General features: G+C 40.0%; 1 protein-coding gene across 3 annotated transcripts in view; it reads left to right on the forward strand.

Moving 5' to 3' along the window:
- The window catches only part of ccser1 (coiled-coil serine-rich protein 1), a 123,298-nt gene that overhangs the window by 58,356 nt on the left and 46,976 nt on the right, over positions 1–17,966 (forward strand). For 2 of the 3 annotated variants that reach the window (XM_067612124.1, XM_067612138.1), the window contains exon 10: positions 3,053–3,133. In XM_067612124.1, the coding sequence (XP_067468225.1) occupies positions 3,053–3,133 (81 nt within the window). Of the gene's footprint in view, positions 1–3,052; positions 3,134–15,144; positions 17,272–17,966 lie in introns of those variants that run through there. The other variant, XM_067612132.1, reaches the window with a different exon arrangement.

Genomic DNA, 17,966 nt, shown 5'->3' on the forward strand with positions numbered 1-17,966 from the left:
ACAGGTAGAATTCCCCAAAACAGAGGTGTGTCTGGAGTCTGTTCACATCTGCAGCTTTTTTCTTGTGCAATATCCACACCAAGATGCTACTGTTTAACAGTTTTCAATCAAATCAATGCCTACAGCCAGTGTGACATCTGTACGGTCACATAGTAAAACACCTTTTTAATTGCATTGAAGCATTTCTTGTAGTTAGTTTTATTTTTAATGAATACATGCAGCAGCCTATTATCATCTATAATTTATTTTTCATTGAAGCATAATTTAATTTCAAAAGGAAATGCAATTCATTAAATGAAACACTTTAAATGAGTTGATCTGAAGTTAAAGAAGAAGTATGACTTTTTTTTTTAAAGATGATGGTATTTAATCGTTGAAGTCTTCAGGGCCTTTAGGTTGATTGATTTTTCTGGAGGCTGCTAGATCTTATATTTTTAGATGTGATAAAGATTTAAGATGATCAAAGTCTTAAGGTGTTTTGATTGAGAAGGTTATTAACAGGAATTAATTTAACCTAAATGTTTCAGGAACTTTGATATGTACTTGGATTTGTGCACGAAATGACTGAAACTAGTAAAATTTCTTATTGGTCTGATCCATGACTGTCAAATATATCTCTGCACTATATGGGTGCACACATAGAATCACTCAAGAGTAGGAACAAGAATAACAAGTTTCCTAAAGCTGAAATTATTCCTTCTGTCTCCACGAGTCCATGAGGTTCCACGAGGGTCAGCTAGGGTCCGCGTGACATAAACTTCGTCATCAGAGGGCGTACGGGTAGGCTCTGTGCAGACATCCGCATACCTGCAATTTGTTGTGCCCACATGGACCTATCCGCACTAGTCCGCACGGTCACAACGCTGTGTTCGAGTAGACAGCGATCTAATGCGCATGTGTAGAACGCATCCTCCAAGTAGACCCCAGAGGGTAGTATAAACAGACCCGTCCGTGGTGTCCGCAGCTGTCCGTGTACGCATCTACTTGGAAGTATAAATGAAGCAGTAGACAGCTGTGCACTGTAGTGTTGAGCGAACATTACTCAAGCAGGTGTAAATAGCCCATTTGTTTGGGACTATTTTCAGCTGCAGATGCGGTGCACTTGTGAGGTGTGATCATTTGTGAGGACGGTGTATGTGGGACTGAGTCAAATAGTATCATGTCATCCTGTGTGCAATGGCGTTGCCTCTTGATGAATCTTTAGTAGTTTGTGGACAACAACAGAGGTCTATGACACAAAGGATATCAGTCTTGGTCAGGAAAAATATGAAATTTCACCTAATTTACCCTTTAAGTCTCCAAGTCTGGATACAGTTTTATCACCCTCTTCTATTTACTGTGTGACCCTCTCCGATTCTTTCATTTTTTCTTTCCTTTCTTGTTTCTACACTTTTTGTTTCTTCTTCTCTCTCTGAATTTCTCCCATATGGTGACGTGGTGAAGACACCAAATGACTGAGTGTTTTTTTTTGTTTGTTTTTTTTCCCCCACCCGCATTACGCATGGATCCATCAATCAGTCTTTAGGGCATGCAATTGCCTTTGCATGCACAAACACACACAGATGCTGATCAGCCTTGAATGTGTGTGTTTGGGTGTGTGTATTCATCTGTTTGGCATTTCTCTCTGACAGGGATGTTCTGGTTCCTGCCACGAGCTGGATTTGATTTCCAGACAAATACTGCGTGTGTGTTTTTTTGAGCAAAACTCCGCATATATCTATTTGTGTGTACTGATACTTGGCTGTATCCTTGCTGCTGCAGCAGCCAAAGCCTAACCTTATTTTTATCGACACCAAATGCCCTTGGAACGAAGGTAATTCTGTCATTGCTTCAAATTGATGAAGATGTGCATTTTGGGGGATATGTTGTGCTTGTGAACATTGGTGAGTGTGTATACATGTCTGTATGGGTAAGAGACAGTCTAAAAAGGAAACCTTGCCAAGTGCAGCGTTTTGAAGGAAAGGGCAGCTCATAGTCAACGCTCTCCGCTCTCGCTCTGCCTCCGTCTGTAAATCTTCCAGTGAAAACCTATTAATTATCTCCTAGAAGGACCTGCTAGCTCGCTGGCCATCACTAGCTGTCACTTTTTATGAGTTTTCCTCTCTCTGCTGATGCATTTTGTTGAAGGACCGCGCTCTAACCGCAACATTTAGCATGCAGAAATCCTCCCTTGCTTTTCATGTAGGCATGGGCATGACTAATGAAAACAGATTTTTTTTAACTCAATCTGTCAGCTCACTTTTGCTGGCTTTGAACAGTACAGTATACATTTGGGTTTAGAGCTATATCATAAATTATCTATCTTTCATTTTTCTAATTTCTTCTTACCATAAACCCATCCTTGAACCTTGTCCTAATTTGGCTGATTAATTTTAATCAAGGTTAATGAAATTCTCAATATTTCATAGCCACTGCAACTTTCAACCCATTCTTTTCCCTTACCCATGAGCAGTGTGGGGCAAGCATGTCAGAATGATTAGTGACATTGTAATAAAATGCTCCCGGTGGAAATATGCTGGGTTCCTATCATTCAGAGGACATGCAACCTCCCTTTTCAAAATAATCCCATAGAGGTTACACAGGAGTCCACAGGTTCTTGGTCAAGGTAAAAGTGCTGTATTTCGAGGGAAAGGGCCAAAGCTTTTCTCTCTACACTTCCATCTGTAAATCTGCCAGTGGAAACCTATTAATTATCTCCTAGAAGGACCTTCTAGCGGACTGGCCAGCACTAGCTGTCACTTTTTATGAATTCTTTTCCAATGGTGCACTTTGCGGAGGCTCCCTGCTCTAATATTTGGCTGTAGAAAAGTTGTCCAGCAATTCAGACCAGTTTTATGACCTCTTTGATTTCCAGGAGAGGGAGCAAACGGAGAGAAAAGGATTAAGGTTTGTTGAGGTTGTGTCTTTTAATCATAGAAACAAAAGCTAACTATACTGTACTGTGCGAGGTTTAAATCTGCTGGGAGAGCATTTAGTTGTTCTGATTTATTTGATTTTCTTTTTTTTTCTTTTTTGGACATGGCTGATGGGTGTGTGTTTGTTTTGTATGCAGGAGAGTGCCAAAGCTGCCCTGAAGATGAAAGACTGCCAAATGACTGACCGCACAACACAGACAGAACACATGGGGCCGGAGGTGAGATAAAACATCTACTAAATGAGGCTCGGTTTTAACAAAAGTCTTCACTGCAAACCCTTTCCTTCTCTATCCTCTTAATTTGTCATCCTATCTGTGACAATGCATTTAATGCTGAGCCACAGCAGCCAATCTTTCTGCCCTTCCTTCCTTCTTCCTTCTTTCCCATCTTTTTAAGAGCAGCTTTTCACGTCGAGCTAAAGCTCTAATCCATCTGTCTTTCTGAAGATGTTGTACCGCAGTGACATTCATATTATAGTCCACTACCTGCTCCTCCCCTCCTTCATCCAATTCTCACAGTGCTCAGGGAGGGTGCTGTGCTGTTTCTTACACCAATGCCCTCAGTTGACATGGCCTCTTTGGCTTCACTAGGGGCTGACAGTATGGGAACGGAGCAGACTTAATGGATGACTGTCTAAAAATGGCTGCATGTAATGGAATCAGGAACAGAGTTTTAGGGTCTATTTCTTTGTTTCTTTTTTCTTTCTTTTAAAGCTCTTTTTTCATCTTCTCTTCTGCTCAAAAACGTCTTTTATACCTTTAATCCTGCTGTGTGTAAAGTTGGCAGGAAACATTGTTAAAGGTGGAAAGCTGTGTCATTGTGTGAGTGAGTGGGTGCATAATACCCACACTAACACACACTGACCTACACACACACACAAACAACAGATAATGTTTGACTTTACTCATGCAGTGTCGAGTGCAGAAATATCCATTATTTGCACATAACAGAAATGTTCCTTCTGTTGAGTTTCATGTATATGCTACACAACACCAAATAACCTTTCCACTACTGTGAACTTCAGCTATGGCCTGATACAGAGCATGTATTGTACATTCTTTCAGGGCAGGAATTATACCACGGCTAAACGGCCAGTGCTGTGGATGCCCCGGAGTGTGGCTGTAAAGCCCTTTCTAAAATTAACTACCCGCACGGCCAGTTTGACATGCCCTGTTTTGAGCTGACTGTTGTGCCCTTAAAAGAAAGCTGCAGATTTGCTCATTTAAAACAATATGCAACACAGTAAAGAAACGAACTCACGTTTCCCAGTGTCTCCATCATCAAGCAGGACATCGACAGTAGCACAAGATTTCTCCCATTCCTGCAAATATGTGTAATGTTAATGCAAACATTAACAGCTTACCCTTGACTAACATAAGCTAACAATAAATGTTATGTGATAAGTACAAACAGCTAAACTTACACTGTACAGTGTAAGTATTAATACACGTTGTGTTTTAAAGTTTAGTTGTTAGCTAACTACGAACGTACACAGAGTTTATAACTTGCAGTGAAATCCATGGATGCATTATAAGAGCTGGATACCGGACTAAAAATGGCGCCCATTCAGTCCTATAGGAACAATAACAATTAATATAATGAATTGTTCACATTTGAAAAAAAAAAAAATCAATCAGACAGCATTTTGTGGAAAAGTCAAACATTTAGTGTACGGTTTTTATAAACTTAGTACTGTTTTTCAATACACTGACTCCTATCCGATTGTATACTGTTTTGTCTTCATACAAAGTAATTATCACTTATTATTATTGCACCATTGGTTTAGACCTTGGTGCCCTACATTTTGCCTGCAATAAATTTGTATTTATCAAAGGCCAAAGTGGCCTTGCCCTAAAAATGATTTAATTCCAAGCTGATTCTTTTTCTTAGAAGCAAAGAGTTGAACACAGAATATAATTTGCTTTTTAGCACAAAAATGATTAATGTGAGGATCCTGATATCCTCTTTTACAGTGACGGCAACGTGATGTAAATGTCTGCATGAGCAGCGGTGCATCTCTGACTGTGCTTGTTCTGTAAAATTATAGTACAAGTACAAAGTTATCAGTTATAAATTGTATTGGTTATTCAAGTTCTGCTGTCATTTAAGGCATATACCAGAGAGACAGAGAAAGAAATTGAGAATGGTAGTTTTGTGTGATTTGAGGTGCAAAGTGCAGTCAAGTGAACAATGTGCTGAGGACAAAATGGTGCGCTTATGGTATTCTGTGTTGAGAGGACACGGCAAACCAAGAATGCCCATAAATTATCGATGGATTTTTTGGAGGCTGTTGCAATCATGGCCAATTAGGCTGCCATGATTCTGCTCTACTGCCACTAAATTGACCCAACCCACTTGAAACAAGAAGATGACTGAAGATCCTGAGCGTGTTCTCTGACTTAGTGAGTTAAGAGAATATCTTTTCATGGAACTAATTAATCTTGCTTGTACAGTTCATCTTGACAATATCAACATGTCCAAAACCCGTCATGATTTCTACTTTATAAACTAGCAGGCTGTACAGAATACCAGAATATGACCGACTAATTTCATGTGTACGGTTTTTGTGGTTATTATGCAACAACTTCGTGGTGGTGTTGGGGCAAGATATGATTATAGTATTCACAGTGGATCTGGTGTGTGTATTTACACTTTGACAATGCACACCACTCAAATTAGAGACTGCATATGGTACACATACCTGCCACTCTCAGATGGCAGTAAAGGGAGTTAATCAGCTGAATGGACAAGCCTTCTTACATGCAAGCTGTTGTGGATTAAATTTGGTGATAAGAACCAGAGAAAAATCTTTGTTCTGTTTTGCTGGAAATATTATTATACTGGATATATTCTTTCAATGCACATGCAATTCAATACGATAGACGTGTCTACTGGTCAGAAAACAAAAGTGAAACACAAGTAAACCATATATACAGTATTGAATCTTTGATTTTAGAGAGTTCTGTGTAGGTTGTGCCTCCACCAATGAAAATGATAAACAGCACGGCTCTTGGGTGCACTTTGCACAGAGTTCTGTTGAATGGATCCAAACAGACAGAACTGTAGATGGCATAAAACGTGGTAAATCCTGACAACACAATTGCAGTGCTCTGCTGGATTGCTAGTCACACTCCCCATACTGTGCCTGTGTTTCTTCGGCTGTTCACAGCAAGTCACCAAAACAGGTGCAGGCGAAGAAAACACCTCACTGTGCTTCAGAAAAATGCCACTTTCCTGGCTGTGTTCGCATGAAGTTACAGCCCCGAATCCTATCATTTTACCATAACTGTCATAATTCTTCTTTTATCATTTTTTTTCTTTTTCTGCACTTAAAGTTTCTTATGCTCATCACTCTTGCTCTTACTCCCTCACAGACACACACAGCCATCACTTATTAATACAATTTTCATAATGTAGCCTGAAATGGCCTCACATAATTGGTTCTGGAGGCTTAAGCAAGTAAAGGCATGGGTTTGTGTGTGCATTATGTTTGTGTGCAAATTTGTATGTCTATGTGTTTGTCATTGCCTGTGTGTCTGCCTATATGCATGTGTTTGTGTGTGTGTGTGTGTTTGTTTTGAGAAACAGCCATTAGTCCTGGCCTTGGACAGTAAAATCAATAAAAATGCTGTTGAAAGTGTCAATGTAACTTCAGTCAAATAGGTTGCAATTGCGCCCCAGACAGTATAATTCACTCTTTATTGTGGTTGTTTGTATGTGTTTATGTGTTGCCATGCCTCATGTGGCATTATTCACACATTAGTATGGTGATTAACAGAGCATACATTTAGTTGAACTGCTTTGTTTGCTTACTGTTTGTCCAGATGTTTTCTAGCAGGCAAAGAGTCCAGAGAAAAATCTGACTGTATGGAGGTTACTGATTCATAAATTGGTTGATACCCTGCGGTTATCATAATTCTTTCTTACATTCTGATTAATTTTGATTAATTTCATTAACACTAATTTCAGATAATCACCTTGATTTGCCTCACCAGGAGGGCAGTGAGAAAGACGCCCTGTTTGTGCTCTTGCCAAGAAAAAGAATTTCTGGTGAGGAGCGATTTTAATCTTTAAATATTCACTCAATTGTATCACCTCTCTGAGGTGGAGTGGTTTGATTAATTAGCTGGTAAGTCATTTGAATTCAAGTAGTGCCACTAAGGGACTCATCTATTCAGCAGGTGGATAAACATATTAGTGATGTCAACCTACCAGACCTATAATATAATGCTCCCTTCAAATGGATTAAAGCATCTGTTGATTGCGTTCATCATTGTCTAAAATTTTTAGATATGAAGTAGCTCCCAAAACCTGTTCACTAATGTCTACTCAGGTCCACAATGAGCTTAGCTTCCTTAAACAGTGTGTCCAACTTTAGGAAGTCTGGCTAGTGCTCAACCATATGGCATTGCTTTCTATTATAAGACCAGTACCTGGCTATAGAGACTTCCATATGCTCAGGCCTCTTGAGTAGATGGGCTCTTAATTAGAGGAGCAGCTGGCTGCCCGCTAGCAAGCTAGGCTAGCAGCACAGGTGACTTAACTCAGCAATAGCTTACAGCATGTGCGGCCTGATTTTAGCCCCCCTTCTCCCACCCATGTGTGCATGCCTGTGTGTATGAGTGAGAGAGACAGCGAGAGTGTGTGTTCTTGTGTGTTTGAGAGTGTGTGGGACATGCTGCAGCATGGAGCAGGCCTATATAGGTTAGCTACCCCAGTGCATCGAGGACAGTCGGTTAGCAACAGAAAGTGTGTCTACAAGTGGGGCAGCTATTTCTACTGCTTCTGCCACTTCACGAGGTCGACCATTTTACTCATCCTCTCTCCCTCTTCCTCACTCTCCTTATTTTCTGGAACGTCCTCCTACTTTTCCTCATTTTATTGTCCGCCTGATTCTCTTCCACCTGTTTCTGTTCACTGATCCCTGAAAGTGTAGAAGTTAAGTTTCAGACATTCTTCTCCTCTCCTCTCCTCTCCTCTCCTCTCTTCTCCTCTCCTCTCCTCTCCTCTCCTCTCCTCTCCTTTCCTATCCTCTCCTCTCCTCTCCTCCCCACCGCTCGCCTCTCCTCTCACCCAGGTTTAGATTTCCAGGGCTCCAGGAATCCATCAGGGATTCTCCTGCCCTGGTTTCCCACCGTCAGACACTCTGTCCTGGGAACACTCTCCCCCACACTCTGTCCCACAGAAAACAACTTTGGGCCAACTTACTTCAAAGTTCCTCTTTTGTTCTCCTTTAACAGGGCTACCTTGTCTTGCTGAGTACTAGGAAGGGCAAGAAAAGGAAATCTTATTTAATTGCTTGAGTACTTGGCACACTTATTAACAGTCGTACTCTCAATGAGCATTTGCTTTGTGTTCAGGTCCATACATGTCAATCTGGTGAGTTTCACAGCCATAGTTAAATGGAAATCGACTGTTATTTCATAGGTATCATGAAGACCTGAACATTCTGTGTTAATTGCGCACCTACAATTTATTCTCTACTACTCCTACAGTAATTTATTTTCTTAAATTTACACAGGTGAACCGAATGTACAATATAGTAAAAAAAAAAGTAGTGCCTCATAATCAACCAAACTTGATTTTCAGGATACTGGAAAAAGTGTAACTTCTGCAATGACTAAAAGCTTACATGTTACTTGTACTAACATATTTTGTCATTACTGGTTTCTTTTTAAGTATTCATATCAGTTAGTGCAGTAGTACACGTACTGTAGTTTATACCTAAATATTATTTAGGTTGTCCGTAATTTTAACCTCTACGGTCAGATACTCAAACAGTCTTTAGATATGTTAAAAAAGCATCTGAGTATGAGACACTACGTATGATATTCAGGGACCTCGTCAAGAGTGCTGTTAAAGAAGACCCACATATCCACCTGAAGCTGACAAGTGACAGTGTAACGAGAGAGCCAAACAGAAATTGAAAAGAGTGGACCGACCCTCATTTTTCTATTCTGCACATAAAGATTTCTACTCTTTCTGTCAGTGTGCCAATGAAGAAATGGCAGGTAAGGTGAAAGGGAAACTGAGAAAGAGTAAGACAGAGGGAGGAGGGGGGGGGGTTAGTGATAAAAGGCGAGAAGCTATTTTATGTCCCGCAGAGACTCTTAAGAGCTGGAGGTATGGTGGCTGTTTGAAAGTTTTTTAGAGGGGATTGAATCGATTGAGATTGCTTTCTTTCAGCAAGCTAATTTCATGGGCATTCTTAAAAGGAACGTTTTATGGGGGGAATCAAAAGCTCTTGATGGTTAGCTCATTCTTGTTGCGTTTCTCGCTGTCTTTCTCAATCTCTTGCTCCGTCTTCTTCTATTCTCTCTAGATTTGTGCAACTTTACTTTTCTCCTCTCTTTTTTCTCCCTCTTTCTCCCCTTGCTGCATACTCACCCCTCTTATCATCCCCTCTCTTCGTAGTAGTTTCTGAAAAGGATGAGAGGAGCAGATGGATAGTTGTGGATCGTTTATCGTCTGTTTGTGGGCTATTACATTTGAATGGAGAAACATTTAGGTGGATCAGGCAGATTTTTCCCTCTTTGTCTCTCATTCTGTTTTTCTCCTTTCTTCACCTCAAAAGAAGTATACCGCGAGATGGAGTAGCTTTTTTTATGTGCAGAAGAATGATCTGTTTTGGGCTAGATGGTTTATTTCATATAAAGAGTGACAGAAAAAAAGTCAGAGCAGTCTTCACTTATTTGGGTAGGACTCGGAAAACGTATGCCTGGGCAGTTTGTCCCTATAACTCACATACAAGACCTGACAAATCATTGTTATACATACATGTATAATATTTAAGGTTTATAAGCATTTTTTGTTCATACAGTAAATGGTAAAAAAAACTAGCTATATGGCAAAAATATTACTTATTTACTTGCTACTGCTACAGTATTTTGTAAGAAACAAGTGAATCAGCAATGATTTGAAATGCACTAGATGTAACATTTTCTTTCAGATATAAAAATAAATGAGTATAATTGATACAACCAACTTTCTTTTTTGTTGGGTTTTTAGACCAGATAACAAGGCCGGGTTATCAGTCAAAGACTGCGCACAGTTGTTGAAGATAAATGTGTGACCCTACACAAAGCAGTGTAGCTTGTTGACATCTCATCCCTGTGGAGGACAATTCTTGAAGAAAAAACAAATTTAAAAAGAAAGCGAGCACAAAGAAGCAACCTTGCTATTTAAAATGGACTGTGTGCTTTTAACTGTGTCAAGACACAGCTGTCCATTTTTTAGCCTTTTTTTTTTTGTTTGTTTAGCTTTTTAGCCTTGTACTATTGATGTTGTCAGTTGTTTTTGCACTTTCTGTAGTCTTGGGGCCTCCAGTCAGTCTTGCTGTTTAGGTCATCATCTGATACATCCTCAGATAGCAAATAGTTATCTGTTCTTCATCCCCGCGATTTTTATAATCCCACTGTGAGAGCAATGCCTCCATTTTTGGTCTACTAATGTGATAAAGTACTAAATATACAGTGTTTTCACTGCAGGGGACCAAGTACCTCTTGAGGAACTCAGAAACTAAACCTGGAGGAATCAGGGACTAAGTTTAGTTCCTGATCAATAGTTTCAGGTGTATCAAAAGTCCCTGCTCCAGTGGTAGTACTTTCCAGATGTTCAGGAACTTACACAGCGGTGTTTGGAGGTCTGACCGTCACTGATTTGTCAAACACAGACACTGCTGCAACTACAACTTGTGCACCGCTTCATTCATAAAACAAGAAAGTACTCCAGTGACGACATTAGGATGACAGGATTGTTTGTTAACATGAAAAACAATGTTAGGTTTTGTTGTTGGCTTCCCAGCAATGGAGTGGATGAGACAGACAGCAGAACCTTTTGGTTAAATAGGGCTGTGGTGATGATACATGCTAGAAAAATGTCTGCTACAACACAGTGCATTGTGTTTCTATTGGCAGATTGTGCACATCTGCTCAGTCAGGTTGAACAAAGGTGAACTCTGAACTGCATCAGTTGGACCCAGCTGGAGATCACACGGAAACAGGAAATGCATGCGTCCATTGTGCAGGCGCCAGTAGAAGTGAATGGGAGATGGAGTGAACATTCTCAGGACAAAAAAAACGTGATCGTACCTTCATATATTCACAAGTTTCAACAAAAATGTGTTAAAAATCATGTATGTTGTAAATCAATAAATATCTGTTTGATAATACTTAGTGTTATATAGGCTTCAAAGAGTGGATAACCTTAGTTTCACCTTGCTGCATCTCTATAAATGCTCCTTAACAGTTAACCACTAACTAAAGCTTTCCCCAGTCAGTGGCAGTAATTTCACTTGTCAACCTGTGTCACCTTTCAGCCGTGTGAAAATGATTGTCCTAACACGTGTACAAACTAAAACAGGACAAACACTGATTCTTATTCTACGCCTTTGTTCTGGGGATGTTTTTATCCGGAGTTATTGATCCACAGAGTCCGGGGAAAAAGAAGGCTTTGGTTTGGCTTGCCTTTACTTATATCCACTTATTATGTCTGTGTGCGATGGTGACACGGATCTTGTTCAGCAGACCCCCTGTTGAGAGAGCACATCTAATGGAGGCCCCCGGGTCGGTCTTTACGCATCTTCCTGAGGTTGGGGAACCCTGAATCAATATGTATGATGACATAGATCAAACGAACCTGCGTCATCAGCGCTCTCCACGTCTGTGCCAATTTCAGCAGGAGGATGGACGGTCCAGTGCTGATTGTGACTATGTAGGTCTCCAACTCCTATTCCTGTAAACTAGATCATTTTGTACAGCCGTAGTCCTTACTGAGTAATGGTGCTGCTAGGGATAGAAATAAGAAAGAAAAAGAGAGGAGGAGATGGGGGCTGAGCACGGGAGAGGCAGTTTTCTGCCCTACTTAGAGTTTTTATACATTCTTCATTTTATGTCTGTCACTCTTCTCGTCCCTCCATCTTTCCTCCCTCTTTACTCTAAATTTTATGATTGCCTTAATCCCTCTCTTTTGTGTCCCTCAATAAAAAATGCCCTTGCTTTTCCTTTCTTACGTTTTTAGATATTAATCTATTTTCTTTAGTCTGATCTCTCACCTATTCATCTATATTCTTTGGTCTGATCTCTCACCTATTCATCTATTTTCCTTGGTCTGATCTCTCACCATCTTCATATTGTCCTCCCTGCTCTCCAGCTGCATGTCTTTCTTATCACCATTTCCTTTTTGCTCCTGCTGTGTCCCTTCTTACTTTTCTTCCTTTACATGTTTCTCATTCGTTCCATGATATCCTTTCACTCTTCCTTTCAACATTCTCGTCTTTATGGTCGGCCTTTCACCTGTATACCACTCCATTCACATTCCCTCCCTCCTCTCCCTCATCTCCTTTATTACTGTTACTCTTTCACCCCTCCATGCCCCTCCCTGTCACTCCTCATCCTCTATTACAGCTTCTCTCTAACTCTTATTAACCCTCTCCTCTCCTCTCTATTTGTACAAACATGTAACAAAAATTCTGATTCAGAGCACATACCTTAATTAGATACAGAGTAAAGGCGGAAGAGATTTCATAGATAGATAGATACAGTATATACTGTAGATGGAAATTATGTTATGGCTGTGTTCAGGGGAATAGCGTGTTTTATGTGACCATCAAGTTTTACTGTTCGAGACCTCTTCCCATCTGCCTGCTATAGGATTAGAGCTGCTGTATATGTGTATGTGTGTGTGTGTGTGTGTGTGTATGAAGTTTTACTTGAAATTAAAATGTAAGTTGTAGAGGATCAGCATGGTAAAGGAACACTGGACAATATTAATTTTTTTTTTTGGGATCAGCAGTTATCTGTTGGCATGTCAGGATGGTTTTGAAATGATTTTGAGATACTTTGTTCAACCACTTATGAGTTTGTCTATACTAGTAGCACCTACTTTTCAGCCTATCCTTTATATCCCTTATACTTTATTTATTTTCCAAATTTACAAACTGCAAATATTAAATTTTACAACCATCATTCACATCTGTGTCTAATAGTTTCTGGTGATCTATACAATGAATTTTGTCAATAGCCATCCAAAGTACTAATATATCTTATGTTTTCTGGGCAAAGTTTACTTGTTTATTTCTTATTACTACAGATAGGTAACTTACTGTAAAGTGATGTGTCATAAATAATCTTCACTCCACTGTATCATAGCATCAGGAGTGTTAATGAGGAGTATCTTTGGAGCTTGCAAATTTCAGTGTGTGGACAGCCTCTCCTTTTCCCGTGATACAGTGGCAGAAAGGTTCTTATATTTTTATACGTACCATTTATCGTGATTTATTGGAAATATATTATTCACGGTCTCCGTCCGGTTCATTCTACAGTCCAGTGCACCAGCAGCTGCCTCACTCATTAACTTCTACAACAACTTACATGTCAAGCTTCATGTTTTAGCTGCATAAAACTCATGTTTTAAAGCCTTTGTTCAGCATCTGATTTCCACTCATTCAAAGAAATAAAACATGTGTGTGTCCTGGTCATAAAATCTTAGCGCATAACGGAGCGTCTCTCCTGTGAGGGTCAGTCACACTGGATGGCAGAAAAGGAGGTTGAACCAGCGTCAGGTACAAAGGTAGTTTAGACGACTTTGCTAATATTCAGCGCTGAGAGCAGCAAAGAGAAATAAATCACGATGCCCTTCATTTACATCACCTTTCTCTATTTCCATTCAAGTTAGTTTTGTATTTAGGTAATTTTGAGACAAGTCTCGGTTTGTAAAAGTTAATAGTCTGCCATGCAGTGATCCTGCATTGCTCCGTGTACAGTGACGCAGCTGAAAAAAAAGTGCAGTAATTCGACTGACAAAATGAGGTTCAACTCGGGGGGCTTCTCGACTGGTGACTCCCATCATTGACATTTAGAGGGCAGCCCTAAATATTATTCGTTTCTCAAAGGCTCACGACACCGTAATGCCTCTGTATGTGATGAAGAGCCAATCTGGGCTTGAAACGTTGTACTCTTTCTGAATGTAATATAGAGAGCATTTTACAGTGTACAATTTTTTAGACTCAGCACCCAAACATGAAAGATGTGCAAGTGTTCTGCACACTGATTGCTCAGCCTTAAATGTTACCATAACAAAGCAACCACGCATTAAGGTAGTAAGAGTAATAATATAATGGGCTTGAAAGTCCACTTAAAACTAAGCAGCTCCTGAGTAGACCTTCATATTTAGGCTTAAGGATGAAAAATACTCCTGGCCAAATGCAGAAACCACATTGGACCCCTCAAAATAAATTTCTCTTACAGCAGTATTATAATAAATCATCATTTGAATGCAAGTTTCTCGACCAAATATGTTTTCTGTGGTATCTTAGAAGAGGATGCAGTGTTCACTAATCATATTTGTTCATGCAGTTTGTTTCAGAGTTCAGAAATTCAAAATAATTAGTCACAGGAATAGGGCATTGCCAGCTGGGACAACATTAATATGGAAAAAATAGGAGACTATGTGGAGGAAAATACCATGGAAATACTGTTAGTTGGGCCTTCATGTTTGCACAGTTGCCTAAAAGATGTGTCCTTGTCTCATGGCTTCGAAGCACATTGTTGTGGAATTGAAACATTTGTAGTTTTTGGCAAGCATATCCTGTGTGGGTACATGAAGAACAACCCTGTGTGGGAACATGAAGAGCAAACCACCAGTATTAATAAATCCTCTACTTTGCTGTGGTGTCACCCACTAGCTCTATTTTTTCTTCTGTTCATCAAAACAGGTGTCATTGACGCAAAGCACCTCACGCAGTTGGTCAACATGAAAGGAGACGAGTGAATCCTTGTTCAGTGTGTAGTCAGGTTTTTTCATAGACACTAGCAGACGTATAGCAGACATGTGGCTATGAGTGAGTGAGAGAATGAATGAATAAACTTAGCATATGAGTGAGTCACATGAAAATTGTACATGTATGCATGGCAGCGTCTACAGACGACAGAAGAAACCAGCGTTCAACTTTGTGAGCTGCTTTGCATCAATGAAACTGTGTATATTTGTTCAGTTTGCAAAGACCTGTTTGCAGTTATTTACACATAATGAGAAATGACAGTCTGCCACTGATAAATGCACATTAGAGGGGCGGGCAGTGTCGTAGGTTGATTTATGATTGCTGTGAAATATTCCAAAGTAAAGTATTGCTTTCTCCTCTGATCTAACAACAGTCCCTCTTTGTCTCCGTCCCTCTCTCTCTTTTTTTTTTATTGGTTGCTCTTTGTGTCAACATGTCTTCTGTTTCCAGGGCATCAAGGCGCATGGGAGCGCTACTTTGTCGTCAAGGAGACAACTGAGTGAGTGTCTCTGTTCTGATATCACCTGACTGGACGTGACTGTGTCTTGTAGTGGTCTACCTTAATGTACTGTACTAGATGGGAAAACAGGGGGTCTTTGTTCTGAGGCTTGATTAAACTACTTGGCTCTACAGGTCAATTAAACTCTGATCTGCAGTTGTTTTACTTCACAAATCTACCAATACAATGCTTATTCCATTTGTCTTTCACAATCAGAATCGGTTGAAGTTTTGAGACCTTTGATATAGTTTTGATTTGGTTTTATACACTTGAGTTCAACATTCATTAACAACTATCTTAAGTGGAATGCTCTCCAAAAGTATCTGCTGGTGTAAAATAAGGGACAAATGTCTTCACGTTGATGAACATACAATATACAATTACATTATGTCTTGTACACTCCAGGACATATCTGACTGTCTTCCATTCAAAACAGATAGTTTCACAGAATCCACTGCAGGTTGTGTGAAGTAAAACAATGGTGGATGGGTGAATATGAGCCGGTTTATGTATAAATCAAGTCCTGGTATGGAGACTCTCTGAGTAAAGAATGCCTCCTGCACTGCCTTGTCCTGTAATGTAGACAAGAATGCTGCCTATTATACCTATCTTAACTAACTTTACCCCAAGGGATGGTGACCCAAAGGGATCTTGACATCAAAATAATCTCTTTTCTGGTTGAATCAAAACAGAACAGCTCCGTCTCTTGGAAGTCGATCTAAAAGCCAAAGTAATATTTTCTGTGGTGTAAGTCAGTGGGGGGAAAAGTCTCTGTTCAAGCATAAGTCAGTGGTACAGATAATTTCTCTTGAATTGCAATTCGATGGTGCAGATAATTCCTGTTATAAGTCAGTGATCTTGACAAATGACATGGTTACAGATATTGAACAATGAGAAGTACACTACAGTCTGCATATTCTCTAAGCTAAGAGGGCATCCAAGTGCTTAACATGCCAAATCAGGTGTATTTTGATTTTAGCTCATTTGAAAAGACCAAATTGAATATTTTGCCCCAGTATACTACCCTGTATTAAGAGGATGCTATAAAGAAGACTGGTACATGGCATCCTAACAAGTAACCAACCAATCAGGGATTACAAAGTATAATATGTGGTCACCATGGTTTTAAAGGTGCACTTTCTTTTTCTCTCCTTTTCTTGAAATGTTTTCAGTTATGGAAATTCATCAACTACCTGGCAAAATTTAAAAAAACCAAACAAAAAAAAACACTCTAACATGAGCCTGTTGTCGTTTTATGAAAATAAAGGAAAGCTCATGATTTCAGGCTGCAGACTGTATTAAAAATTTGCATTTTAAATACTGTATTGTGAAGCACTACACAAAAAATATGATGATGCTCAGGAGTTCAGGAATTTCCCAAAGTGAAAATGCCTCCGGGAAGGAAAGCTAAACAAAGTGTACTTTTTTCTCATGTCTATTCCCTGCCTACCTGCCTACCTACCCGCACTGTACTCGATTGTACTGAAGTCGAGCATGCTTTAGGATTCAGAGCACCAACGTGTGAATGTCCCAGCCTTCCTTTTCCTGTTCATGTATGAACTTTAACCCTGCCTGTCATTGCACTATGAACTGTAACCCCACCTGCCACAGCACATAGAACCTTTTATTGACCCATGTGACCTCTGACCTCATCCAGACAGGCTTGACCCCTTCACCCTCCTCTCAACCACACTCAAATTACATTACACACGCATAGACACGGGCATTCATACAATACATGCACACAAAGACCAGACTCCACATACACACACTCAATATAATACATCTAATGTTAACCATAAATTACAATGCACCTGTTCCTGTGGTTTGCCCAATTTTGTGTGTGTGCACATGTGCTTCTCAGGCAAATAACCCCTTTATCTGAAGGTTAAAGCATAAAGAGACAGTAAGAGCCATTAGAGCTTCATTTGTTTGCCCCATTTGCGCAAGGGCACCTACGCACTTCCATGCCTATGTATGCGTGTATGTTTGTCTGTGTGTGTGTGTGTAGTTGAGTTATTTTTACACAAACATCCAGATTTGCTGCAAGAAATCCCTCATCATCTTGTTGAGTGTGTGTTTATGTGTGTGCGTTGGTGATTCTTTTTGCTCATTAAACTCCTCAAGGACTGATAGTACTGCTGCGCTGTTGAATTATTAGTCACTTCTGGACCTGTTGCAGGGCAAACAACATTAATGAGCCAAACCTCATTTATTCAGCAAGGTGAAACCAAGTGGCAACCATGTGGCTGACTGCTGAAGCCAGGTCAGCCTCATGAAGCGCTTCTTGTTGTGTCCACTAGATGCTTGTGTCAAAAAGACACAGACTGTATAAGTCAAGGAAAAGACCCTGACTTCTCTTTAGGAATTCAAGGACAGTGTTTTTTAGTAGCTGTGGCTAATTGCACCTCATGTGTGTCTTGGTGGCAATTTTGTAAATTATAGCTCTATAAAGAAGTCATCAGGGTTAAAGAGGTGTATGTTTGCGGGCACTGATTGACAAGTCTATTAGGCTGTAACAACCTGTGACGGTTTCTGCTTGTTCACTTAAACTGAGCTCCACTCGTGCTCCACCAAATTTGGATTGTCATCCTCCAAAAAAAATGACAATGTGACAGAGTGGTAAACTCAAATTCTAGGCATTAAGAGGTATTTTCATAGCTACAGATGATGTCACAGACACTACATCTTTGTTATTCTACAGTCATAAAACTCTTGAACAAAGTCGTAAACAGTTACTTCAAGATATAGTGGTTTGCGGTGCCCCATAAAG

Source organism: Thunnus thynnus, chromosome 2, assembly GCF_963924715.1.
Source record: "Thunnus thynnus chromosome 2, fThuThy2.1, whole genome shotgun sequence".
In the NCBI taxonomy this organism is placed as follows: domain Eukaryota; kingdom Metazoa; phylum Chordata; class Actinopteri; order Scombriformes; family Scombridae; genus Thunnus; species Thunnus thynnus.